At 31.1% G+C, this 26475-nt stretch overlaps 6 protein-coding genes across 10 annotated transcripts; all 6 read right to left on the bottom strand.

Annotated features, from left to right (window-relative positions):
* Window positions 1-1444: 1444 nt before the first annotated feature.
* LOC107953860 (uncharacterized) lies at window positions 1445-3064 on the bottom strand. 5 transcript variants are annotated; one of them, XM_041097048.1, is made up of 5 exons: window positions 2812-3064; window positions 2632-2730; window positions 2387-2448; window positions 2255-2294; window positions 1445-2084 (listed from the first exon to the last, which is right to left on the bottom strand). In XM_041097048.1, the coding sequence occupies exons 1-5, from the start codon at window positions 3041-3043 to the stop codon at window positions 2068-2070; spliced, it is 450 nt and encodes a 149-aa protein (XP_040952982.1). In that variant the 5' UTR covers window positions 3044-3064; the 3' UTR covers window positions 1445-2067. The 5 variants fall into 5 exon arrangements, with proteins under 5 accessions (XP_040952982.1, XP_040952980.1, XP_040952981.1 ...); XM_041097046.1 differs by having other exon boundaries at window positions 2632-3054; XM_041097047.1 differs by lacking the exon at window positions 2255-2294 and having other exon boundaries at window positions 2812-3052.
* A 7390-nt stretch (window positions 3065-10454) lies between these two features.
* On the bottom strand, window positions 10455-14773 carry LOC107953861 (nuclear poly(A) polymerase 4). Its single transcript, XM_041097044.1, is given in 11 exon segments — window positions 10455-10938; window positions 10940-11224; window positions 11332-11496; window positions 11588-11917; window positions 12010-12072; window positions 12154-12267; window positions 12998-13159; window positions 13255-13317; window positions 13768-13866; window positions 14217-14294; window positions 14376-14773. Coding segments are annotated over 11 exon segments (1626 nt in total). The 5' UTR covers window positions 14508-14773; the 3' UTR covers window positions 10455-10803.
* Window positions 14774-16572: 1799 nt separating this feature from the next.
* On the bottom strand, window positions 16573-18116 carry LOC107953859 (early nodulin-93). The gene is made up of 4 exons (XM_016889298.2): window positions 17787-18116; window positions 17542-17603; window positions 17167-17242; window positions 16573-16980 (listed from the first exon to the last, which is right to left on the bottom strand). Exons 1-4 carry the CDS (start codon window positions 18040-18042, stop codon window positions 16886-16888), a joined length of 489 nt encoding a protein of 162 aa, XP_016744787.2. The 5' UTR covers window positions 18043-18116; the 3' UTR covers window positions 16573-16885.
* Window positions 18117-18975: 859 nt separating this feature from the next.
* On the bottom strand, window positions 18976-19496 carry LOC121219239 (ATP synthase subunit 9, mitochondrial). Its single transcript, XM_041097043.1, has one exon. The coding sequence runs from the start codon at window positions 19258-19260 to the stop codon at window positions 18991-18993; it is 270 nt and encodes an 89-aa protein (XP_040952977.1). The 5' UTR covers window positions 19261-19496; the 3' UTR covers window positions 18976-18990.
* Window positions 19497-19679: 183 nt separating this feature from the next.
* On the bottom strand, window positions 19680-21143 carry LOC107953862 (transcription termination factor MTERF9, chloroplastic). Its single transcript, XM_016889301.2, has one exon. It carries the CDS (start codon window positions 20965-20967, stop codon window positions 19840-19842), a length of 1128 nt encoding a protein of 375 aa, XP_016744790.2. The 5' UTR covers window positions 20968-21143; the 3' UTR covers window positions 19680-19839.
* A 3766-nt stretch (window positions 21144-24909) lies between these two features.
* On the bottom strand, window positions 24910-25482 carry LOC107955980 (uncharacterized). The gene has a single exon (XM_016891747.1). It carries the CDS (start codon window positions 25480-25482, stop codon window positions 24910-24912), a length of 573 nt encoding a protein of 190 aa, XP_016747236.1.
* Window positions 25483-26475: the final 993 nt, after the last annotated feature.

The raw sequence follows: 26475 nt of genomic DNA, 5'->3' as shown, positions 1-26475 counted from the left end.
TGGAGCGACTAATGCCTTAGCTGGTATGATGTTTGACTATAAATTGAGTCTCCATGAATTTGCTTCGCTTCCCCAACAAATTGATACTTTTATTCTAAATAATTTACAAGATGACATTAATGTAATCACGGATATGTAAATTGCTACTCTCTTTTTTTTTGTAAGAAAAAAAAATGAAAATCAAAATTGAAGCATTTATATTTATAGTATACATTTTTTGGATTAAATAAGATAATCAATATTTAAAGTTTTTATATTTAAATATTTAGTTTTGACATTGTAGATGATTTTGATTAAAAGTTATGGAAATTTATTTGGTATATTATTAGTGGAGTTTTTAAATTTTGATAACTAAAGTTAGAGGGGTAACAAGTGTCCTGTTGAGGTATAATATAAAATCAAAAAAATAAATATTTAAAAAAGAGAGGCACATATCAAAATTTCAAAACTGCTTGTGGAATAAAAAAAAGAATATTCTCAGTGTACTTAATACTAACCAAAAAGTTATATATTTTTAATATCTTTTTATATTTGTATATAAAATCTAAAAACATACCATTTTTGAGTTATTAATTTTTTTTTGTGAATTATAATAGGATGGCAAAGCCTTAATAGTAAGATGACTAGCGCCACACCTGGGACAGTGAACACATTGACTATCAAGCCAATACACGAGTTTCTTATTAATACTTTAACTTTATTATTTTAATTAAATTCTCATTTGTTTTTTATATCAATTTTTTTCTAAAATATATTTGTTAGATAATTATTTTCATCTACGTTGTGAGTGTCTCATAATGTAGTGTGCATTATATATCAATACTGTTCTTTTATGCACTATATATATACTATTAATTTATAATGTTAATTAAATAATTGATCGAGTAGTGTCACGAATTAGCTCAACACCAACTCAATCAATAAAACTACTTAAAAATATTTTTATAAGAAAGAAATGAATATTAATATATTGATATTTTTGTCTTTTTTTTCTTATTTTTATATGAAATCTAATAAAACAATCCTTAACTAAATAGTTAAGGACTAAACTAAAATTGATAATAAATTAACTATAGATACTTTATCACTTTATTTATGGTAAAAATATTACAAAACTTCCTATACCCCCACAGGTTCCTTAAAATAAATCTCAATCATTCTTAAAATTTGCAGGCAGGTCATAATTCAATCAAAGAGAAAGTATACCATCAACCCAATGTGCTGTACTTGTATTAATACATTTTGTTCGTGGACCGATGAGCAGCCATCACTTTGGAAGATTTGATCCCTATGTGAGCATTGCTCAAGGATTTAGACCCAAATGGTGCATTTACTCCTTTTCTATATATCTTTTTTACTTTTTCAATTAAGAAATGCATTAAATATATGTGATACAATTTACATACCATTAATAAGAGTAAATCATTACCCCACACATCGCTAGTAGGTAACTCTTGCAATTTGAATTTACAAATTGAATTTATATCATTGAGATGAGTTGAACACTCTAAAATAATGGCACAAACGCTAGGGATCAATTACTTTGTTAAATAGATACAATCGAACCCAAAAACTGCAAACCAGCTTAAATTCTAGAATAGAAAATCAACATTTGAACATAAAACCCAGGAAGGAAAACAATTGCATTATGTGACCAACATCATTAAACTGTAACACATATAGTAAAGTTGCTCTCAGTCCATTTTGCATTACCTTCGGATGAGGTATTCAAGCAGTTTTGTTGTCAAACTGAGCTCGAGAATTCTTCCTAGCGCTTTCCAACACGGTTTTATTAACAGTAATGAAGTAAGCGGCAATCGATGTTGTTTAACCGATAACAGATAAGACATATTACGACGAGAAAAACTGTTATAATCAAATGTCTTAATTGGATTCATACATTAATAATACATAGAAATAATGCATATCACAAGTTAGGACTAGTGAGAATATGATTGCTTTTGAGTAACGCTAATAAATTTTAAGTAGTATAGGTTTCAGAAAACACCTCCACTTATGATAAGAGCTTGAGCAGTATGGTTGAGGTTTGCCTTTGCCCAAGCAACCTTACGAACTGCAATCAACTGAGAAAAACACATAAGGGTTGCCAATTAATTTATGGAGATTAAATTCCTAAAATTTCTAAAAATAAAAGCAATAAGAGAATTAGATGCCAGGAGTAGTGAAAGTATTGTGAGTTCAAGCATATTTTAAATGATCATGAAACTGTAATTACATGTTCTCTACCACTTACACGGACAATCAGTAACCAAAGAAAAACTTCGCAGGAAAATCTTGTAAAATGAAAACACAGGCAGGAAGGAATAATTAATATTGGTATTAATAAAAGAACAACCAATAAGAGAAAGGTTAAGGTTTAACTTACTGTAGGCACAGCGGTAAAAATGCCGGTAATGGCAGCAGCCTTGAGACCGGCACGAATACCTTCTGCATTAGTTTCCTAAAATTTTAATATCTGATATATACATATGTATATACTCAAATTTAATAAAAAAAAGTTTTTTTAAAGCGAATTACAAGGGGAAAATGCAACATGATTTCATGGGATGCCAGCTTTGATCACCGAAAATTTAAGGAAATGAAAGATTCAAAGCCAAAAAAAAAAAAAACCTTGGGAGGATTGCTGGGCTCTCAATTTCTTCTGGTCTTCAGCGGGAGAAGGAATTATGAAGAACTTTGCTCTTCTCTGTACCCAAACATCCCTCATTTCTGACAGAATTCCCACTTTTTTAAAATAAAGATTTGATTCAACAAGATGGGGGAGAATGATGAGCCAAAAAAAAAAAAAACCTTGGGAGGATTGCTGGGCTCTCAATTTCTTCTGGTCTTCAGCGGGAGAAGGAATTATGAAGAACTTTGCTCTTCTCTGTACCCAAACATCCCTCATTTCTGACAGAATTCCCATTTTTTTAAAATAAAGATTTGATTCAACAAGATGGGGGAGAATGATGATCGAAGAGAGTTTAAAGAACAAAGAGAGATGAGGGGTAATTTGATTTGGCAGGCTGCCTGCCAATGCCATAACCTTTTTAATATGTTTATTCATCTTTTTAATATCATAGAATCAACTGACCCAAATTCTTATTTAAATATTAAATAAAATAAAAGTTAAATCCCTATAGAATTATACTTCTTTTATTTTATTTTAGAATAAGGTTTTTTAAACCTTATTAAACTCCATCTATTTGATATTATTTGAATATAAGTAGTTTCACTCCTATTAGAATAAGGTTTACAAGCCTATAAATAAGCATAGTCTACTCCTCTTGTGTTTAATTTTTTTCGACATAGTGAATTTTCTTCTCCTCTGCCTGTGGTTTTTTCCCGAAAGGGTTTCCACGTAAAATCTGTGTGTTCTTTATTTTTCTATTTCTATTTCTATTTTTATTTGCGATATATTGTCATTACAGACATTATATTTTTGTCAAATTGGTATCCGAGCTTTCGGGTTGTTCATCTCAATCACGGTAATGACGTCTTTGAAGTACGAAATTTCGCTATTGGATCGCAACACCAGATTTGCATTGTGGCAGATAAAAATGTAAGCAGTTCTTGCACAGATAGACTTAGAAGAAGCCCTACTAGGGATAGATAATATGCCTTCAACTTTGACGGAAGAAGAGAAGAAGCGCAAGGATCGAAAGGTATTAACACAGTTACATCTACATCTGTCTAACAAAATTTTGCAGGATGTGATGAAGGAAAAGACAGCCACTGGATTATAGAAGAGGTTGGAACAGATATGTATGTCGAAAACTCTAACTAGCAAGCTACATATGAAGCAGCGTCTTTATGCTCATTGTTTGGAGGAAGGTGCATCTGTGCACGAACACTTAACAGTATTCAAAGAAATTCTCTCAAACTTGGAGGCCATGGAGGTTCAGTAGGATAAGGAAGATCTAGGGTTGATTCTACTTTGTTCGTTGCCCCCGTCTTATTCAACCTTTAGAGATACAATTTTATATAGCCGCGAGTCTCTCACAGTTGATGAGGTTTCTGATTCTTTAACCTCGTATGATAAGATGAAGCATCTTGTGCTTAAAACCGACTCTCAGGGAGAGGGTCTTATTGTTCGTGGGAGACAAAATCGAAATACTAATGATGATCGTGGAATGACACAAGAACGAAATCCTCGCAGTAAATCTAAGGATAGATCGAAGTCTTCAAATAGAGGTAAAACTTGTAACTTTTGCAAAAAGAAATGGCACATTAAATCTGAGTGCTATAGGCTACAGAACAAGATCAAAAGGGAGACTGCGAATCAAAATGGAAAACAACTAGAAAATTATGGTAAAGCTGATGTTGTAGAAGATTATAGTGATGGTGAACTTCTAGTCACTTCTGTCAACAATTCCAAAGTGAGCGAGGAGTGGATCCTTGATTCGAGTTGCACCTTCCACATGAGTCCCAATCGGGATTGGTTTACAACTTACGAAATAGTGTCTGAAGGTATTGTGTTGATGGGAAATAATGCTTCATGTAGAATTACATGTGTTGGAACAATTAGAGTTAAAATGTTTGATGGAGTTGTCAGAACACTCAATGACGTACGCCATGTTCCAGAATTAAAGAGAAATTTAATTACATTGAGTACTCTTGAATCAAAAGGGTACAAATACACAGCTGAAAGTAGGGTTTTGAAGATTTCTAAAGGTTCCCTTATTGTGATGAAAGGGCAGAGAAAAACTGCCAAGTTATATGTTTTGCAGGGTTCTACTATTACTGGTGATGTAGCTGTGTCATCCTCTTCCTTGTCAGATGATGATATTACTAAAATTTAGCATATGCGCCTAGGGCATATGAGTGAGAATGGCATGACAGAATTGAGCAAAAGAGGACTTATTGATGGGTAAGGAATTTGCAAACTGAAGTTCTGTGAGCACTGCATTTTTAGGAAGCAAAAGAGAGTTCGATTCACCAGAGGAATCCATAACACGAAGGAAACGTTAGAGTATATTCATTCTGATCTATGGGGGCCATCCAGAGTGCCTTCGAGAGGTGGAGCTAATTATATGCTAACTTTTATTGATGATTTTTCCAGAAAAGTGTGGGCGTTCTTTCTGAAGCAGAAAAGTGATGTGTTTTCCGCATTTAAGTCTTGGAAAACCATGATTGAAAAATAGACGGGAAAGCAAATAAAATATCTCCACACAGACAATGGCTTAGAGTTCTGTTCTGATGAATTTAATAAACTGTGCAAGTCAGAAGGGATCATGAGACACTTGACAGTTTATTATACTCCACAGCAAAACGGCGTTGCAGAACGAATGAACAGAACGATCATGGAGAAGGTTCGATGTATGTTGTCAAATGCCAACTTATCAAAGTCATTTTGGGCAGAAGCAGCCTCTACTGCATGTTTTTTGATCAATCAATCTTTATCCGTTGCCATTGAGAAAAAGACTCCACAAGAGGTATGGTCTGGGAATCCTGCTTACTATTCTGATTTAAAGATCTTTGGTTGTCCTGCGTATGCTCATGTGGATAATAGAAAATTGGAACCGAGATCTATTAAATGTGTTTTTCTTGGTTATAAAGCTGGTGTAAAAGGGTATAAGTTATGGTGTCCTAAATAGAAAAGTTGTGATTAGCAGAGATGTTGTTTTTGATGAAACTGCTATGCTACCTAACTTATCTCTTAAAGACTCTTCCAATAAAGAAAATTAAAAGCAGGTGGAGCATCAGATTGATCTAGAATCTACAACAGAGTCGACTACTAAAGCCAGTACAAAAATTCAAAATAGAGTTGCTTCTTCACCACAATACTCTATCGCCAAAAACAGAACTAGAAGAGAAATTAAACCTCTAAAGAAGTATGCCGAGGCTGATCTAGTTGCTTATGCTTTAAATGTGGCTGAAGATATAGATACAAACCAAGAGCCATCTAATTATTCTGAGGCGGTTAGTTGTGAAGACTCAGAAAAGTAGATGTTTGCTATGCAAGAGGAGATGGAATCATTACACAAAAATCAAACATGGGATCTTGTGAAACTTCCTAAAGGTAAAAAGGTTGTTCGTTGTAAATGAGTGTTTAAAAAGAAAGAGGGGACTCCAAGAGTTGAAGAACCCAGATATAAAGCAAGGATTGTTACAAAGGGTTACAGTTAAATTCCAGGAGTGGACTTCACAGATGTGTTCTCTCCAATTGTGAAACATAGTTCAATTCGAGCTTTGCTTGGTATTGTGGCCATGCATGATTTGAAGCTTGGGTAGTTAGATGTAAAAACTGCATTTTTGCATGGAGAACTTGAGGAGGATATTTACATACAAAAACTAGAAGATTTTACAGTTTTAGAAAAAGATGACTATGTTTGCTTGCTGAAAAAGTCCCTTTACGGTTTGAAACAGTCACCAAGACAGTGGTATAAGAGGTTTGATTCCTTTATGACTTCTCATGATTTTAAAAGAAGTAGCTTTGACAGTTGTGTTTACTTTAAGAAAAACAGTGATGGTTCTTTTGTGTATCTACTCCTTTATGTTGATGACATGTTGATAGCAGCGAAAGATAAAGGAGAGATAAGAAAGGTCAAAGCCCAACTAAGTGAAGAATTTGAGATGAAAGACTTGGGACCAGCAAAGAAAATACTTGGTATGGAGATTTTCAATGATAGGAAAGCAAGTAAATTGTATCTAAGTCAGAAAGGGTACAATGAGAAAGTTCTTTCCAGATTCAATATGCAGAATGCTAAGCCTATAAGTACTCCTTTAGTAGCTCATTTTAGACTTTCATCGGCTTTGTCTCCACAATCAGATGATGAGATTGAGTACATGTCACATGTTCCATACTCTAGTACAGTGGGATCTCTCATGTATGCCATGGTTTTGTTCACGTCCAGATTTATCATATGCAGTTAGTGCAGTTAGCAGATACATGGCGAATCCTGGTAAAAAACATTGGAAAGTAGTTCAGTAGGTTTTAAGATACTTACGAGGTACTACCGATGTTTGCTTACAGTTTAGAAGAACTAGAGATGGAATCATTGGGTATGTTGATGTTGATTTTGCTGGGGACCTCGATAGTAGAAGATCTCTCACCGGTTATGTCTTTACAATCGGAGGTTGTGCAATCAGTTGGAAAGCCACTTTGCAAACTACAGTCGTTTTGTCTACCACTGAAGCTGAGTACATGGCGATTACTGAGGCTTGTAAAGAAGCTATATGGTTGAAGAGACTCTTTAGTGAACTCAATGAAGACCTTCAAATCAATACAGTATTTTGTGACAGTTAGAGTGTCATCTTCCTTACAAAAGATCAAATGTTTCATGAGAGAACAAAACACATTGATGTTCGGTATCATTTTGTTCGTGATATTATTGCTCGTGGTGATATTGTTGTGAGCAAAATTAGTACTCATGAAAATCCTGCAGATATGATGACTAAGTCACTTCCTATAACCAAGTTTGAGCATTGCTTAGACTTAGTTGGAGTTCATTGTTGAAAATAAACCCTTAAGGGGTTTTATGGAAGAGGTGGAGAAACTTGTTCGTTGAGAGTTCGCGATGAAGAACTTGTTCATTAAGAATTCATGTCAAGGTGGAGATTGTTAGAATTAAGTGACCCAAATCCTTATTTAAATAAAATATTGTGGTAAAATAAAATAAAAGTTAAATCCCTATAGAATTATACTTCTTTTATTTTATTTTAGAATAAGGTTTTTTAAACCTTATTAAACTCCATCTATTTGATATTATTTGAATAAGGAGTTTTACTCCTATTAGAATAAGGTTTACAAGCCTATAAATAGGCACAGTCTACTCCTCTTGTATTTAATTTTTTTCGACATAGTGAATTTTCTTCTCCTCTGCCCGTGGTTTTTTCCCGAAAGGGTTTCCACGTAAAATATCTGTGTTCTTTATTTTTCTATTTCTATTTTTATTTGCGATATATTGTCATTACCGACATTATATTTTTGTCATAATATATTTATTCATCCGACATCTCGTAGCCGCCGCGACAGGTGTACCTGATTATGGGTCGGGTTTTTTTTGTTAAAGCTTGAAAGTCCATATCCAAAGAATAAAAGGGTTTACCTAAAAAATATTAATTAATAAAAAATTGTCATTAATAATAACATTTCTTTTTGAAAAAATATTACTTGGATATGTTAACTACAATTTTCAACTTAACTAATTCCGATAATATTTAAAGCAATACTCAAGTATATGAGTTTAAAGTTGATTATGATGAATTAAAACTCGTAAAGGTATGAATAAATGTTTTATAATACATGTCGATGATGAATATTATGTTATATGTATTATTAAAAGTAAATTATAGTGCTACACGAAATATTGTGCTGATAACTAAATTACAAAATTTACAAAAGTAATATATGAAGTATATGATAAGGATTATTAGGGAATTATGGATGAATAGTAAATTTTGAAATATATTACATGTGTTAAAGACAGAGAAGAAATAAATGCACGAATTATTGGTACAAGGATTAAATTGTAAAGCATGTAAAAGCATTATGCGAAAAGTGTAAAAGTGATATGCATGCATGAAATAATTTGCCCAAGTAGACGAGACTAGAACTATTAGGATATTAAGGGAGTTTAGAGTGCTCTCTAATTATTAGCACATCAATGCTCTCTGGTCATTAGCACGTCAGTGCTCTCTGATTACTAACTCGCTCTCTGATTTCTAGCACGTTAGTGCTCTCCGATTATTAGCACATTAGTGCTCTCTGTATAGCACATTTGTGCTCTTTGTATAGCACTTTAGTGCTCTCTGTTTAATAGTGCATAATAATGCATCTCTGTATTAGTCCCGTATATCCTAAGTGTTCTGTTTCGTCTACTGGGCCTATGCTAAAAAGGAAAACAATTTTCGTAACAAGGTAAATGATTATCTCTGATTCATATTTGAAATATTGAATTAAAAAAAAGTATAAATGGATAGTAACAAGAGAACGTACTATTCGGAAAATAAGAAGAGATAAAGTGATGTTAATGTTGATGATAGAAAAAGGTTTACAAGGAAAACAGATAGTGAAAAAATGGAGGATCTAGAAAAGATTTTAAGATCTAACGATGAATGATTATAAAGGAAAATAAGTTACAAAGTTGTGAATAGATAAGCATGTATTTGTAATAAAATAATTTAAAATTGTGAATAAGTAAATGTTATTTAGTTTTGTTTGGAGGTTTAAAAGAGTAATCCTTATAGATAAGAATGAAAATATACATTTATACATTTAAAAGAGTAATCTTGATAAGAAATGTTTTACTAATAGACAAAAATGCTTCCAACTGAGCTAGTTCCGACAGTCATGAAAGTGATATTTGAGTATTTGATAGTTTAAATAATCAAATATTATCAAACAATAAGCATCAAATTAAAATTTGCTAAATAAATATTATATCAATCTAGCATTATATTTAGGGATAAATATCAAATTCATAAATTAATTTTAGTTTTATGTATAATTTAATACATAAATTTTTATTTAATTTTACACATTTAATTCAAATTAGATAAAAAAATTATTTCCAAAAGCAAAATATCAACATAAAATGATTTTAATTCTACAATATCATTAATAATTTATAAAGATTGAGTTAAACCAAAAACTTATATATAAAATCACATAAAATCAAATTTCATGCATAATATTACACACATTAAATTAAATTTATTATATAATTCAAATACTAATCCTTTATGATGGCAACTTTGGGTTTTAATTTTGTAAAAGAGACGTAATTTTACATCCACATAACTCTATACAATATGTTATATATACAACAAGTCTTAGTTTATATTAATTTTATATTATTTATGAAGTCATATGTTCAATTTATTGACTACATGCTACATTCATATCTCTTTTAATATTGTACAAATGTTGTAATTGTAATTTAAGATTATAGTTATTATTTTGAATAATATTACTTTATATTATTTATTTAAAATAAAATAATACTATTTAATAAAATTTAAAAATAAATACATAATATCATAAGAAACTAATTTATAAAATAACTTTAAGAAGATTTAATTTGTTTATTTATCTTTTATTAATAATAATACATTAATTTTAATTAGTGTAAGATTTTATCCGTATTGAAAATTAGTTAATAAAAATAATAAACATCATCCAAATCAAGATTAACAGAAATTTATCGTAAGGATAAAAATAATCATTGGTCAAAATATATAGAATTGGATTTACCTTAAAAACTACTGTTAACAAACCATAATCTCCTTTAAACCCTTAAATATAAAGAAAACACGCAGGCCATCATTGGGGCAAACGATGCAATAGCTTCTGTTAGAGCAAAGCCCAAAATGGCATAATCAAATAATTGTTAACCACGTTTCCAATACCGACAGCAGCTCCCGCTGAAGCAATTGTAGCAGCTCTGGCACCCATTGATTTTGCAGCTTCTAACATATCGGGTTGAGAATTCTCGTCACGCTTTTTTTTATTCATTCATAATTTTTTTTTTGTTATGGATTCCTTGTCGATTCTTCCCTTCGTTCCTTTTTTTTGGGCTTGGCTACATACCAAGCGTGGATCCATAAAATACCATAATTTTTAGGAAGTAGCCACTGTTGGCCCCATTTAAAATGAGAGAGCCCATCAACTTGCTCTTTTAAGGGCTCTTCAAAAAGCAAATGATTTTCTAGTTGTACCACATCTTTCTAGTTGTACCAAAACAATGGTGCCAACTGAGCATACAAAGTTAATGCTGGTAGAGTTTCATAATCTATATTCCCTCCGTACTTAATAAATAAAATGAAAATCTACATATGCAATCATACATGGCAAAAATTTCAACTCTTCATCATAGGGAGTGCAAGGGATATAGGCAGAGAGAGAACACCAATGAAACACGAAGAGCCTGAGCGGGACCTCGTGACATCTTCACAAGTTTTTCCAGTCTGCTGGCTTGGATGCCTCAATGATCGAAGGCCGTCTATATCCATCAGGGAAAACAAACGCTGGGAGCTGCCTCCTACAAACATGAGAAACATAAATATCCATTCCTGGTTTCCAGTACATGTACATGCTTATCTCCTGTCTGAACTCATCAACTGTTCCACGTATGTCAAATTGTTGACCTTCTAGACCACTCACTCCCTCTTTCCTCTGCAAACCCATGAAAAAAGCACAATGTGGGAACTGGTTGGATGTATCAACATACTCGTTTGGGTAAGGGTGACACTGCAACATTCCATTTGTGTCCCGCTCTATCTGCAGAATGATATAGAACCATCATCTTCAAAGTTACCATAATGATTAAATGAAACATAGTAGCTTAAAGTTCAATAGACTACTCCCCAACACAGCCAATTTTTTACCTTCAAGGTTAGCTGTCTAAGCCGGGACTCTACCCAGCCTTTCCATGCCAGTAAATCATCAGCATCTGCCGAAACTATGTCAACTTGTAGATAGTTTTGGTATGCCTCAAAGAAAAGATGAGGCTCAAACAAAGCACTCCATTGAGATTTGTTTTGCTCAATCTCCTACATAAAGAAAAAGCAGCTAAATCATCAATAGTTCAAACTTCAACAAAGGCAGCTAGACCTTAACAAAAAGAACCATGTATTGTCTCACCACACATATTCTATTACCAAATTGGAACTGTTCCATCATAACACGAAGTGTACTTAAAGAGACATTGTAACTGGAATTCATGCAAGGATATGCAGGAGTAATTATTGGCATATGATGGAAACGGTCCTGAGGATTCTTGCGCGGATCCCAGACTGGAAAGCCAAGTTCACCCTCTTCTATTGAACACAACATAACAGGGTTTGGCCACCTCCATTGAGTATACACTCTGAAAAATCGAGAAACCAGCATGCTAGGTACTGCATTGGGATAAAGTTGGCACACACGAGCAACTAGAAGAGCCCAATTTAAACCTCCTAGGAATCCAGTAACCTAAGAGAGTAAACTCCGAAAATTAAGTACATAATATGAAAGCAAAGACGACAATGAAGAAAATAGTTGAAACCAATACATAGCAATCTTACATTAGAATAAACTCCACGCCTCTTTGCCCAGAACTCCAAACATCTAAGAGTCATGCAGAAGTGCTACAATAGAGTCATAGATTAGAAGACTGCAAAATTAGACAAAAAATAGAACACGTGCCGGTAGGCATACAAATTATTTACCTCGACATTTGGGACAAGTTTAAGGATTTCATCAGCAACCCTGCACCCATTAAGACTTCGAACAGTTTGCTCATCAACATTAGGCAGCACAGATTCATGTGAGATGTCAAGGTCCTGTTGATTAGATTAAAACAAAATATATATCAAAGTAGACAGCAACTAAACATGCACTGCATTACTAGACTTCAAACACTACATTTTTCATCATACATTTATTTATACCATATGACCATATATTGCACAGCAAATTTTACATTATGAAAATTCTGTATTGGTGGTCCCAACAGCAAAGGTAACATTTCTTGTCTCAAACAGAAATGCAGTTAAAATATTCAAAGAACCCTCCAACTCCTGGTCAAATTCATTTTGAACAAACAAAACCATCAAAATATACTCTCTTTTATTTTATTTTAATTTTTTTCTATGCTAGAAGTTAATTTACATTTTGCAACTATTTGGAAAATACTAATTAAAAGGTACTGATACAGAATCTCATATATTATGATGTATCTATGAGTTGCAAAAGGTCAGAGATGAAAATTAATTTTTTTCATCAGTTATAAAGGATGATAAGATATTGTATTCAAAAGAATACAACATTAGGAAATCACTATATTTAAGATAGCTTATAAATTATTAAAAACCAAAAATGTTAGAAGGTCTAGTTGACAATGCATCAAAAAACCAAGAAAAGAGAAAAAAGAGGCGATTTCTTTAGCATAAAATAGCTTGCAACACCCAGCACTATGTGAAGGAAATCATTTTCGGCCTTCACGTGATTATAAGAGATGTAGAGTTGGCAAGAGTGTTGATTCAAAAAAATAAAAAAGGATTACAAACTTACATCTGGAACGACCAAAAGAGATATACTTGCATAAAGAAGATCAATAGATATCCCTTGGAACTTGAACCTCATTACCGGGACATGAGCATCTGGAACCGGTTGAAGTTCAGTGACTTCCTCCATCTCAGCCAAAATATCATGCAAAATGATGAAGAAATCTTCCTGGAGAAATTCAAAACGAATATAAATAAAACTCAAATTAAAGGACCAACAACTAATCTCAAGGTAAAACAAACACTTAGCTAGATTAAACACACCTCTCGGTTCACATAAGATGGCCCAACACACAAAGTGTCTATGTCAGCCCCAGGTCCGTGCACCTACCAAAACAGAACGTTTTTGCTTATTATCTAAGTATAAAAAGATGTCATTGACTAATGCAGAAGAAAAAATAAACACAACAAATTAAACAGAGTAAACATCTAAGAAAATCGGTACGTGCCCAGGTACCAAGAGAAGTTATTAATTTTTCCAAAAAACAGAAAGAACAATGAAACCAAAGTATAGTAGCTAGATTTCCAACAACAACCAAATACCATAAGGAACTTTATAGAAGGTTTTTTTTTTTTTTTCAGTTGCAAGCCTACCTTTATATCCCTTTGGCCATTTTCTTATGAAACTCATAAATCCTAAAATACCAAGCAAAACGAGTTTGCTATATTTCAAACCAAATTTCTATGATTGCAAAGAAATGTCATGAAGGTTAGAACATAAGTTTATCAAACAGCAGTTACGATGAAGGAATTAGGAATTTATGCTTACCCCTAAACGGTTGATCCAAAAGTGAAAATGACAGCATTTGCTTCCTCCACCATCTGATCAGTGTAGCCTCTTTGACGAGTTAATTGCTTTACCCAACTTTTTACAATCTATAAGGAAAATAACTCACTAGTTTAGAACCACACCAAAAAATTGGTTTATCCTTTTACTGTCAAATGAACATGATAAAACCTTGCAAGTCCATTCCTCTTTTTTATCTGATTATTCTTTCAGATATTTTCTTATAAAAATACAACAAACAGTAAATAAAAATTCAAGATTTAGATCACCATGCAATTACCATAACATGCAAGCCAACTAGGTGCTTATAGTCAATTCATAAGTAAAACACGAACCAGTAGGTCCGAGAAACGCAATTTACCAAAAAATATTCGCATTTTCTTCATTTACGGAGATGAGAAGGCAGCAAGTAAAACAAACTCAATTGTTTGCTAATTACCTCAGAGATATGGCCAAGAACCTCCTCTCTTTTCGCAGCCTCCTCTTTGCTCTCGTAAAGCCCCGACTCTATCAGAAACTACAGAAATAAACAAAAAAAAAGTGAAATTAAATCAACATAAAAATAAGAAATCCTAAAAACAACAGACTAATATATTGCCTTCTGTAATTCCGTATTCCGCTGAATATCAGCCTCACTAGGCCCCGCGAGTGATATTGGTTTCGTGATTCCATAATTCTTCGGAGGCAGTGATTGTTTCTGCAAAGATCCGTTAGGGCTCTGAGTCTCCATCGGTTTCACCACTAACCAGACCCTCAAAAAAAACAAGCAAGCTTGGATTTAACCCCAAATCCAATACAAAATCAAGCAATCGTAATGGAGATCGAACCGATATAGCAAATCATTAAGGTAATGAATTTCAGATTAGAACATAAATCTCAAGGAAAATCGAAAACTCTCTCTCTTCTTTTTTTCCTTTTTTTGAAGATGAATTTTTGAGGCAATATTTTTTTTCAAACGTACACAAGAGGTAACAGATCGGAACCCGACTTTTTTCATATAAATTATTAAACTGTTATTTTTTATTAAAAATACTGAAATTTATCACTATCTGATTTAATTGTTCAACGGCAATTTTTTATCAATTTCTTATATATTTATGAATTGCTAAATTGATTATTTTCAAATTAATAATTAAACTATTTAATTAAATTAAATTAAATTTTCAATTTTCATAAAGCACGAGAGTAAAATCTCAATAAATTAAAATAGAAGAATTAACCTTTTAATTTTCATAAAATTTAAAATTAGACCAAAATAAATAAATAAAAGATGAGACTTTAGATGCATGACATACTATCTCATTACTTCAAAAAGAATATTATTTTTTTAATATTTTCTTTATTATGATAAATTTAAATGATATTATTTTAAATTATTATTTATGATATTATGTGTCAAAAGTATCCGAATTTATTATTCTCTAAATTATTGTAATAATATCGGATAAAATTAATTATTGATATATATAAAAGATTAAAATATTAAGAAAATAATCCTTCTTGCTTTGAGTAACGGAAGCTTATATTAATTTGTCATCTAAGGCAAAGTAACGTACTTTTTCACTTACATTCATAATACATTTATTATTTGAATAAAATATTTGGTTATATTACCATCCTTTAAAAAATGCAATAAATTGTTTTACTTTTTTAAGTAATTAAAAGGGGTTTCATTAGTTTAGAGTTTTTATTAAAACTTTATAATTATATCAACTTTAATATTTAGTATTGAATTAAATAATTAACTTAACAACAAAATAATTAGATACTTAAATTTATACTATAATGATTTTAATTGAGTTTAGTATCAATTACTTCAACCGCATTATTTTAATTAAATAATGTAAAGTGAAATGATACACTAATAGGGTACTTTAAATAATTTAAATTTTTAATACATAAAAAATCATTTACTTTCTTCATTTAAAATATCAAAATGTGCAATTATTCAACTATTTTTTATTTTTTTCTCCACACAATTTTTTGGGCATATCATAATATAATATATATTCTTATCTTGTCAAAATCCATATAAATATATGACAGAAAAAAATAACACAAACACGGATAGCACGGATTTTTTAATATACTAAAATACAATAGTAATTAGATAGTTAAAAGATTCTTAATTTTTTTAAGAAAGAATATATTGATATTTTTGTCTTTTTATTCTTATTTTTATATGAAATGTAATGAAACAATCCTTAACTAAATAGTTAAGCGTTAAACTAAAATTGATAATAAATTAACTATAGATACTTTACCACTCTATTTATAATTCAATTAGGTAAAAATACTACAAAACCTCCTATACCATATCTTGGATTATATTTTAACTCCTCTATTAAAAAAATAATAAATTAAAATAATGATATGATTTTCTGTTATAAAAGATTTTATATGAAATTTCAATCCCTCTCTCGAGGCTAATCTTTTATTGTATACGTGTAATCAAGGAGTTAGAAAATGTAGACTTTTGAATAAAAATAAAAGAAATGAAGTAATATTATATTAGGAAGATAAAAAAACCCCCATAGGTTCCTTAAAATAAATCTCAATCATTCTTAAAATTTGCAGGCAGGTCATAATTCAATCAAAGAGAAAGTATACCATCAACCCAATGTGCTGTACTTGTATTAATACATTTTGTTTGTGGACCGATGAGCAGCCATCACTTTGGAAGATTTGATCCCTATGTGAGCAAATGCAGCATTTACTCCTTTTCTGTATATCTTTTTTACTTTTTCAATTAAGAAATGCATTAAATACATGTGATACAATTTACACACCATTAATAAGAGTAAATCATTACCCCACACATCACTAGTAGGTAATCCTTGCAATTTGAATTTACAACTTGAACTTATATCATTGATATGAGTTGAACACTCGCTAGAGATTAACTACTTTGTTAAATACATACAATAAAACAACATACAATCGAACCTAAAAACTGCAAACCAGCTTAAATTCTAGAACAGAGAATCAACATTTGAACATAAAACCCAGGAAGGAAAACAATCGCATAATGTGACCGACATCATTAAACTGTAACACATATAGTAAAGTTGCTCTCAGTCCATTTTGCATTACCTTCGGATGAGGTATTCAAGCAGTTTTGTTGTCAAATTGAGCTCGAGAATTCTTCCTAGCGCTTTCCAACACGGTTTTATCAACAGTAATGAAGTAAGCGGCAATCGATGCTGTTTAACCGATACACAGATAAGACATATTACGACGAGCAAAACTATGATAATCAAACGTCTTAATTGGATTCATACATTAATAATACATAGAAATAATGCATATCACAAGTTAGGACTAGTGAGAATATGATTGCTTTTGAGTAACACTAATAAATTTTAAGTAGTATAGGTTTCAGAAAATACCTCCACTTATGATAAGTGCTTGAGCAGTATGGTTGAGGTTTGCCTTTGCCCAAGCAACCTTACGAACTGCAATCAACTGAGAAAAACACATAAGGGTTGCCAATTAATTTATGGAGATTAAATTCCTAAAATTTCTAAAAATAAAAGCAAGAGGATTAGATGCCAGGTGTAGTGAAAGTATTGTGAGTTCAAGCATATTTTAAACGATCATGAAACTGTAATTACATGTTCTCTACCACTTACACAGACAATCAGTAACCAAAGAAAAACTTTGCAGGAAAATCTTGTAAAATGAAAACACAGACAGGAAGGAATAATTAATATTGGTATTAATAAAAGAACAACCAATAAGAGAAAGGTTAAGGTTTAACTTACTGTAGGCACAGCGGTAAAAACGCCGGTAATGGCAGCAGCCTTGAGACCGGCACGAATACCTTCTGCATTAGTTTCCTAAAATTTTAATATCTGATATATACATATGTATATACTCAAATTTAATAAAAAAAGTTTTTTTAAAGCGAATTACAAGGGGAAAATGCAATATGATTTCATGGGATGCCAGCTTTGATCACCGAAAATTTAAGGAAATGAAAGATTCAAAGCCAAAAAAAAAAAAAAACCTTGGGAGGATTGCTGGGCTCTCAATTTCTTCTGGTCTTCAGCGGGAGAAGGAATTATGAAGAACTTTGCTCTTCTCTGTACCCAAACATCCCTCATTTCTGACGGAATTCCCATTTTTTTTAAATAAAGATTTGATTCAACAAGATGGGGGAGAATGATGATCAAAGAGAGTTTAAAGAACAAAGAGAGAAGAGGCGTAATTTGATTTGGCAGGCTGCCTGCCAATGCCATCACCTTTTTAATATATTTATTCATCCGGCATCTCGTAGCCGCCGCGACAGGTGTACCTAATTATGGGTCGGGGTTTTTTTGTTAAAGCTTGAAAGTCCTTCCAAAAAATAAAAGGGTTTACCTAAAAACTATTAATTAATAAAAAATTGTCATTAATAATAACATTTCTTTTTGAAAAAAAATATTATTTGGATATGTTAACTAGATTTATCAAATTCATAAATTAATTTTGGTTTTATGTATAATTTAATACATAAATTTTTATTTAATTTTACACATTTAATTTAAATTAGATCCAAAAGTAAAATATCAACATAAAATGATATTAATTCTACAATGTTATTAATAATTTATAAAAATTGAGTTAAACCAAAAATTTATATAAAAAATCGCATAAAATCAAATTTCATGCATGATATTGCACACATTAAATTAAATTTATCATACAATTTATATACAAATCCTTTATGATGACAACTTTGGGTTTTAATTTTGTAAAAGAGACGTAATTTTACATCCACATAACTCTATATAATATGTTATATATACAACAAGTCTTAGTTTATATTAATTTTATATTATTTATGAAGTCATATGTTCAATTTATTGACTACCTGCTACATTCATATTTCTTTTAATATTGTGTTGTAATTATGATTTAAGATTATAGTTATTATTTTGAATTATATTATTTTATATTATTTATTTAAAATAAAATAATACTATTTAATAAACTTTAAAAATAAATACATAATATCATAAGAAACTAATTTATAAAAGAACTTTAAAAATATTTAATTTGTTTATTTATCTTTTATTAATAATAATACATTAATTTTAATTGGTGCAAGATTTTATCCGTATTGAAAAGTAATTAAAAAATAATAAACATCATCCAAATCAAAATTAACAGAAATTTATCTTAAGGATAAAAATAATCCTTAAACTATTGTTAACAAACCATAATCTCCTTTAAACCCTTAAATATAAAGAAAATACGCAGGCCATCATTGGGGCAAACGATGCAATAGCTTCTGTTAGAGCAAAGCCCAAAATGGCATAACCAAATAATTGTTTAGCCAATGATGGATTTCGCGCCACGGAATGGATCAAAGAACTGAATACGTTTCCAATACCGACAGCAGCTCCCGCTGAAGCAATTGTAGCAGCTCCGGCACCCATTGATTTTGCACCTTCTAACATCTCGGGTTGAGAATTCTCGTCTCGCTTTTTTTTTTTCATTCACAATTTTTTTTTTGTTATGGATTCCTTGTCGATTCTTCCCCCCCGTTCCTTTTTTCTTGGGCTTGGCTACATGCCAAGCGTGGATACATAAAATTCCACAATTTTTAGAAAGTAGCTACTGTTGGCCCCATTTAGAATGAGATCACAACAGATTTGATAGAGCCCATCAATTTGCTCTTTTAAGGGCTATTCAAAAACCAAATGATTTTCTAGTTGTACCATATCTTTCTAGTTGTACCAAAACAATGGTGCCAACTGAGCCTACAAAGTTAATAATGGTAGAGTTTCATAATCTATATTCCCTCCATACTTCATAAAAAAAAATGAAAATCTACATATGCCATCATACATAGCAAAAATTTCAACTCTTCATCACAGGGAGTGCAAGGGATATAGGCAGAGAGAGAACACCAATGAAACACGAAGAGGCATCCCTTTTTATATCCCAAATTTTTGAGTCTCGCATTATCCCTTTGAGAATAAAAGTTATAAATCTGAAAATTTAATCGAAATATCCCTAGACATGAATGAACAAAAAGAAAATGAAGACAGCACCAAACAAACAAACGAAAATGTTCAAAATGGAAATCCTTTACGCAGTGTTTTTTTCGATGCTTCGGCCAATGGCTTGAGACCTTTGGCATGTTTATAGAACTCCAACAGTTCATTTGCCACGTCTTGTGGATGGCATTTAATAAACACATTCAAGAATCGATTTTCTGTCATCCTCAATGCCCTCAACATGATCGATCCTTTAATCTGCGGATAAAGCTCCGTTTCCTTTAGTTTCCGAGCCAACGATATCCGCGGTTTCAATACGGCTTCGAGGTTGCTGAACAACAAAAACGGGTGCTCAAGCACCACTCTTGGAGACAGCTTCATGGTTCCCAAAACAAATGTCATGTTCCTTTGAACCTTATCAACCGAGAGTGTCAAAATAAGAGGAGAACGTCCCAAAAAACTCCAAATTTCTTCCTCCGAACACCCGAATTTCTCCAAGTTAGTCACCTTTTCACGTATTGTCTCCATCCGCGATATTCCGATGAGTGAAACTACGTACTTGTACATTTTGGAACCTTTTAAAACCCCTGTTTTCTTTATGTATTCCATCTTCTCCTCATTGAAAGAAGTCCTTGGGATCAATGTGGGACGTGAGATGAGCATAGCAATCAAATCATGTCCACTAATGCCAATCTCTTCGTACAATGCAATGACTGGTTTCATGGTATTGTGAAAATCATAGGTCAAGAGTGAAGGGTTCCTAACAAGTGCTTTACGAAGCATTTCTCGCGACCCGAACAGGTTAACGAGGAACTCAATCCGCTCGTCGAAGCAATTATTGATACGAGAACAAAAGAAACGAGGACGACAATTGACCATCTTGACAATGTCGGAACCGGTGAGTCCCAAGCTACTCAGCAAGTTGAGTTTGGATAAAAGGGGAGTAGCTTGAGCGTTGCGCAAAGAAGGTTGGCGTGAAAAGATCTTCAACAAATCGTTTTCACAGCAGCCCCATTGCTTGAAAACCTCGATGGAGTCTCTCGGATGCTCTATAGCTTCTTCATTCGGGCTTTCAACTTGGTTTGGGCATATCGTCGAATAGGTGGCGGTAATTCGAAAAACAGAGTTTGATCGTGTAAAGTGGCGGTTCGATGCGAAGACAAGGAACCGAAACTTGAGTAATAGATGAAGTTTGGGGAACATGTGAGCTTTTTCAGTGTAATTTTAAGGGAAAATGTCAGGGAACAGAGTAAGCTGTAGCTGAGGTTTTTAGAGAAAAAAATTGGCCAAAAGAAGAGGAAGCGGAAAAAGCACACACAGCTGTATTGATGCAATAAGGGCTTCTACTTCATGTAATCGGGTGTAATCGGTGAACTATTCAAGTTTGATTAAAACATAATGGAATTTTTATTTTTATTTTTAAGTTTTAGTTGAGCCAAACCTTTAAACTTAAACTTAATGGAATTTTAATTTTTAAGTTTGAGTTTAATTTGAGACATAATTGAATTTTTCAATTTTAAATTTGATTAAAACTCTGTTTGTTTTTTAAAGTAAGTCAACATAAAATTATTCCCTTATTTCCGTAAAAGACATTGTTCACTATAACACCCTCATATTCGCATATTTTCTTAAGTTTAACAATTTAGTCCTTGTTATTATAAAATTTTCATATTTGTCCACAATTTCACTTTTACAATACTTTATGCATATTTTATCATCTCATAACACATTCATTGAACTTTTATCATGATTTCCTTATTTACATATTAATTTGTTTCACACTTAAACTTATGTATATTTTCAATTTAGTCCCTATTGTCATGTAATTTATTTTTCACCATATAAACACTTTAATCAAATAATTCATTATAATATCTTATTTCACACAAGAAATTTTCATGCATATATCACTTCTCTTGTTTCAATTATAAATTTTACAAAGTTTACAATTTAATCCTTAACATCATGAAGATTCATCATTTACTATAATTTCACCCTAACATCTCTTTGTAATCAATTCACTACTTATCATAAATCTCAAAGGTATGTTTGTCTCATTAAAAATAACTTTTATGAAATATTTTTAGGAAATCTGCCAACAATAGAAAATATTTTATACAAATATTAAATTATATCATGTAAAACATTACGTGTCATTTAATAATTAAATTAACAGTTTCAATAATGAATAGACCTAATTGAAATTACATCGATAATTTGAAGATTTAATTAAAATATTTAAAAATTTAAAAATTAATTTAAAATTAAAGACATAATTTAAGAATATTTAATACAATTAACTCTTGTATCTTATTTCTATATTTTCCTAAAAAATTTCCCTTTTCAATCACCATACTTTGGTATAGAGATTTTTTCAGAATAATACCCGCTAAAGACATGCAATACAAATTATCCATAATAAATATTTATCTATAAGAAATATTAATATTCCCCCAAATGTAAATGCCACCTTGGCTTTCCACAAGTAAAATTTTTTAAGTAAAAAAATATTTTTTGTATCATATTTAAAATTTGATAATGTTTTTTTTAATGGATAATAGTTTCAAGCTTAGAATTAATCTCCATAAACATAGCGACATATCTAATTATTCAAGTCATTTGGATTCAAATATTTATAAATATTAGATTTGATTCTTGCGGATACAAATATTGTAGGTTTATATATATATATTTTTTAACAAAAGATCTTCTAACCTTCATTAGATGCTCGGGATCAAAATTTATGCCCATCAGCTCACAATCGTTGTTTGTTGCTAACATTGTTACCAAAGCTTGAAAGTGTTCGAAAATTTGTGGCTATTTTATCAATCTAATCTAAAAAATTTTGATATTTATAAAAATGACTCGTGTTAAAAAATAACTACTAAAATGACTTGAAATGAATAGTAGATTGGGGTTTTGGGAACTCAATGGCTGGCACTACCTAGTGTTTTTAGCCTCATGATTGCCTGATGATTGTGTCATGCTTTAAAATATTATTATTTTTGAGTTTGGAAACCCAATGGCCGAGACCAAGTTTTTTTTAAATTGTATTATACCAGTATTTAAAAAAAATTAGTTTTGGCCATGTAATGGCCGGCACTAGAGATATAAAAAAAAATTTGTGTTGGCCAGTAGATGACCGGCACCAGGTACTTTTTTCGTGTTCCAATGCAATTTTTTTTTACTTTAGGACACTGATGACAAATATCAATGAATTTAAAAAAAAATTGGGTGCTGACCGTGTAATGTTATCTTTTTTCAATTCATTTCATATTTTTTCATATTAATTAGAAGTACTCTCAATATGAAGGTAATTTAAAATTTTTCATATTTTATTTAAATTTTTTGTCAATTTAAATATCATTCCATTATAAATTTTTAAATTTCATTTAAATTAAAAAAAATTCTCATTTCATTTTTTTTTCTTTTTCTTAAAGATATTTTAAGTCTGAAATGTTGGGTCAAATACTAGGGAATAGGCCTGCTAGTGCCGGCCACTGACAGGTTTTTTTACTGAAATAGGTTAGAAAAAAAATTAGTACTAAAATAGGTTGTCAAATAGATTATTTACGAAAATAGTACAGTTTTTTGTATGGCGCCTATCTCAAAGGCGCCAATGAATTAAAAAATATTAATTTTTTTGAATAAAATATTATTATTTTTAAAAAATATTTAAATATAAATACAAGTCAAAATACGGTCAACAGGTCAAAATACGGGAGGAAAATGAGTTTTCAAGTGGCGCCTATCAGGTAGGCACCACTAATTGAGTCTCATAGAGAGGCGCCATTAAAAGTGCCTCATAGGGAGGCGCCAACGACATGGCAGCATATAAAAATATCAAAATCTTAAATTTCATTTAAATTAAAAAAAATCTCATTTTATTGTTATTTTTTTTAGAGGTATTTTAAGCCTGGAATGTTGGGTCAAATACTGGAAATAAGCTTGCTAGTGTCGGCCACTGACACTGCATTACCCATGCAGACGCAGGCTAGGCCTAACAAGTCCTTTCAACTTTTTTTTTTCATTTTATTTATATTTCCAATTCATTTCATTTTTTCATTTTCATTTCATTTGTATTTTCATTTTCATTTCATTTAAATTTATTTTTTCCATTTAAACTTAATTATTTCTCATTCCAAAATTTTAATTTTCATTTCAGTTTTTGTTTTCATTTAAATTTATAATTTATTTTCATTTAAACTTTCATTCCATTTCATAATCATCATTTCATTTTATATTCATTTAACATCTCATTTCATTTTATATTCATTACAAATTACATTTCATTTCATATTCATATTTCATTTAACATTTCATTTCATTAATCTTTTTTCAATTCAATTTTTTTCAATTCATTTCATATTAATTAGAAGTAGTCTCAATATCAGGGTCATTTAAAATTTTTCATATTTTATTTTAATTTTTTTCAATTTAAATATCATTCCATTACAAAATTTTAAATTTTATTTAAATTAAAAAAATTATCATTTTTGGGTTTTTTAGGCTTGAAATGTTAGGTCAAATCTTAGGGAGTAGGCTTGCTGGTGCCGGCCACTGGCACTCCATTTCCCAGGCCTGGTCTAAGATGTCATTTCATTTTTTTTTTCATTTCATTTCTATTTCAGTTTCATTTCATTTAAATTTTTTTTTCTCATTTCATTTAAATTATCTATCTTCCCATTTAAATTTAATTTTTTTTCTCTCATTTCATTTAAATTATCTATCTTCCCATTTTAATTTAATTTTTTTATTATTTCATTTAAATTATCTATCTTCCCATTTAAATTTAATTTTTTTCTTCTTTCATTTAAATTATCTTTCTTTCCATTTTAATTTAATTTTTTTCTCATTTCATTTAAATTATCTTTCTTTCCATTTTAATTTATTTTTTTCTCATTTCATTTAAATTTACTTTTTTCTATTTTTATTTAAATTATCTTTCTTTCCATTTTAATTTACATTTTTTTCATATTAATTTTTCTCTCATTGTTATTTATTTCATTTTAATGTGTTTTAAATTAAATATGTATGTATATTGTATTATATTTAATCAAGTATATAATTTGAATAAAGTATATCATTTGTATAATTTTTCATATTTTTATAATATTTTTACAAGAACATGCGCTCAATAATATATCATTCGTCATCTTCGAATCCGACATTACAAGACGATTGGCAAGAAACACAAATAGGGTGTGGGCAAGTTGATCGGTTGTGTCCGGATGTTCGACACACAGTGCACAGTTTGGGTTCGCCCGTCTCCCTAACGTCCATGTCATTTTGAATTATTGTCGATTGTGGTCGACCTTTAAGGTGTCTGCGGAGACTACGGTCAGACACCATCTCGAAAGCAGGCGGTGGAACTTCCCAATTCGAGACATCGAACATTACAAGAAATTCGTTCCCCCATATACACAATGTGCATTGTAACGTGTAGATCTCGTCTATAAATTGTTCAACATTTAAGTTTATTCTCGCACACACTGCATGAACATGCGCACACGAATATCGAAGAGTCTGAAATATCACGCATTCGCATCGCCTGTTTCGCAGATCAACTGCGTACGACCTAAGTGGAAGACCCGAACGACGGGCGATGTACCCTTGAACTTGGAAAGTCTCCAAGTCACATGAATACAATTTTACATTCATTGTTTGTGCCCTTCGACTATTTACCGCCACGGCCTTTCGGACGGCCTCAACGTACATGTGTTCGACCTCAATCTACTTAGCTTGTCTCTGTAACAGCCCAATTTTGGGTCTAGTCGGAATAGTGGTTTTTGGACCACAAATCCGACGAGGAAAAATGTAATGCCCTGGATTTTCAAAGGTGTCAGAACGGTGATTCGAGATCACTAAATTTGAGGAGTAGAAAATATTATTAATTTAGTGAGTATAAGTTAAATGTGAAGTTAGGAAAAATTTTGAAATAGTGAATAATGCACTAGAAATAAATATTAAAATAAATAGAATCGAAAACGAGGTATTGAGACATCGGAGATTTTAAACCGAGCCATAAATATTTTTATAAATATTTATGGAGTGTTAAAAATTTAATATTAAAGTTTCGTTAAGAAATTTTAAAGTTCCAATAATTAATTGAACAAAAAGGACTAAATTGTAACAAATTCAAAATTATAGGAAATGATTAAATAGCTTAAATGATAAAAGGAAGAGGGCTTAAAAGGAAAATAGACCCGAGGTCTATTTGGGCTGGACGGCAAAGACATAAAATCAGCAAGAAAGTAAGGAGAATTAAGGGCAAAATTGAAATATTGCAAAATTTGTTTAATAAAGTTAGGACCAAAGTGGAATTATCTAGATTTCTCTTTATTTTTCTGCATTCTCATTAGCTAAAACACCATAGAAGGGTTTCTTCAAGTTGGTTCTTCATATTTTTACTGTAAGTAAGTTCAATTTTTGATTATTTCTTGAAATTTTTGTGTTGGATACGGGTAAGGGTTGTTACATTTAGTTAAATACGTTAAATAGGGTACAAGGCATTACTAGTAAAAATAATCAAGAATTGAATTTACTTACAGTAAAAATATTCCAATTTTGCCCTTAATTCTCCTTACTTTCTTGCTGATTCTATGTCTTTGCTGTCCAACCCAAATAGACCTTGGGTCTATTTTCCTTTTAAGCCATTTTCCTTTTATCATTTAAGCTATTTAATCATTTCTTATAATTTTGCATTTGTTA

The sequence above is a fragment of the Gossypium hirsutum genome, chromosome D07 (assembly GCF_007990345.1).
Source record: "Gossypium hirsutum isolate 1008001.06 chromosome D07, Gossypium_hirsutum_v2.1, whole genome shotgun sequence".
Taxonomy (NCBI): Eukaryota; Viridiplantae; Streptophyta; class Magnoliopsida; order Malvales; family Malvaceae; genus Gossypium; species Gossypium hirsutum.
Note: the sequence above shows the minus strand (reverse complement) of the source record. Positions and strands in the feature narration are given on the sequence as shown.

Bases quoted from the DNA above. Each gene is read 5' to 3' on its own strand.
- LOC121219239 (XM_041097043.1), bottom strand. From the start codon at position 19,260: ATGAAAAAAAAAAAGCGAGACGAGAATTCTCAACCCGAGATGTTAGAA.
- LOC107955980 (XM_016891747.1), bottom strand. From the start codon at position 25,482: ATGTACGTTGAGGCCGTCCGAAAGGCCGTGGCGGTAAATAGTCGAAGG.
- LOC107953860 (XM_041097045.1), bottom strand. From the start codon at position 3,043: ATGGCATTGGCAGGCAGCCTGCCAAATCAAATTACCCCTCATCTCTCT. The intron at 2,449-2,631 runs GTTTTTTTTTTT...AAACTAATGCAG, and splicing joins AGCCCAGCAATCCTCCCAAG to AAGGTATTCGTGCCGGTCTC. The intron at 2,085-2,386 runs GTAAGTTAAACC...TGTTTTTCTCAG, and splicing joins TTTTTACCGCTGTGCCTACA to TTGATTGCAGTTCGTAAGGT.
- LOC107953862 (XM_016889301.2), bottom strand. From the start codon at position 20,967: ATGTTCCCCAAACTTCATCTATTACTCAAGTTTCGGTTCCTTGTCTTC.
- LOC107953859 (XM_016889298.2), bottom strand. From the start codon at position 18,042: ATGAATAAATATATTAAAAAGGTGATGGCATTGGCAGGCAGCCTGCCA. The intron at 17,604-17,786 runs GTTTTTTTTTTT...AAACTAATGCAG, and splicing joins AGCCCAGCAATCCTCCCAAG to AAGGTATTCGTGCCGGTCTC. The intron at 16,981-17,166 runs GTATTTTCTGAA...TCGGTTAAACAG, and splicing joins AGCACTTATCATAAGTGGAG to CATCGATTGCCGCTTACTTC.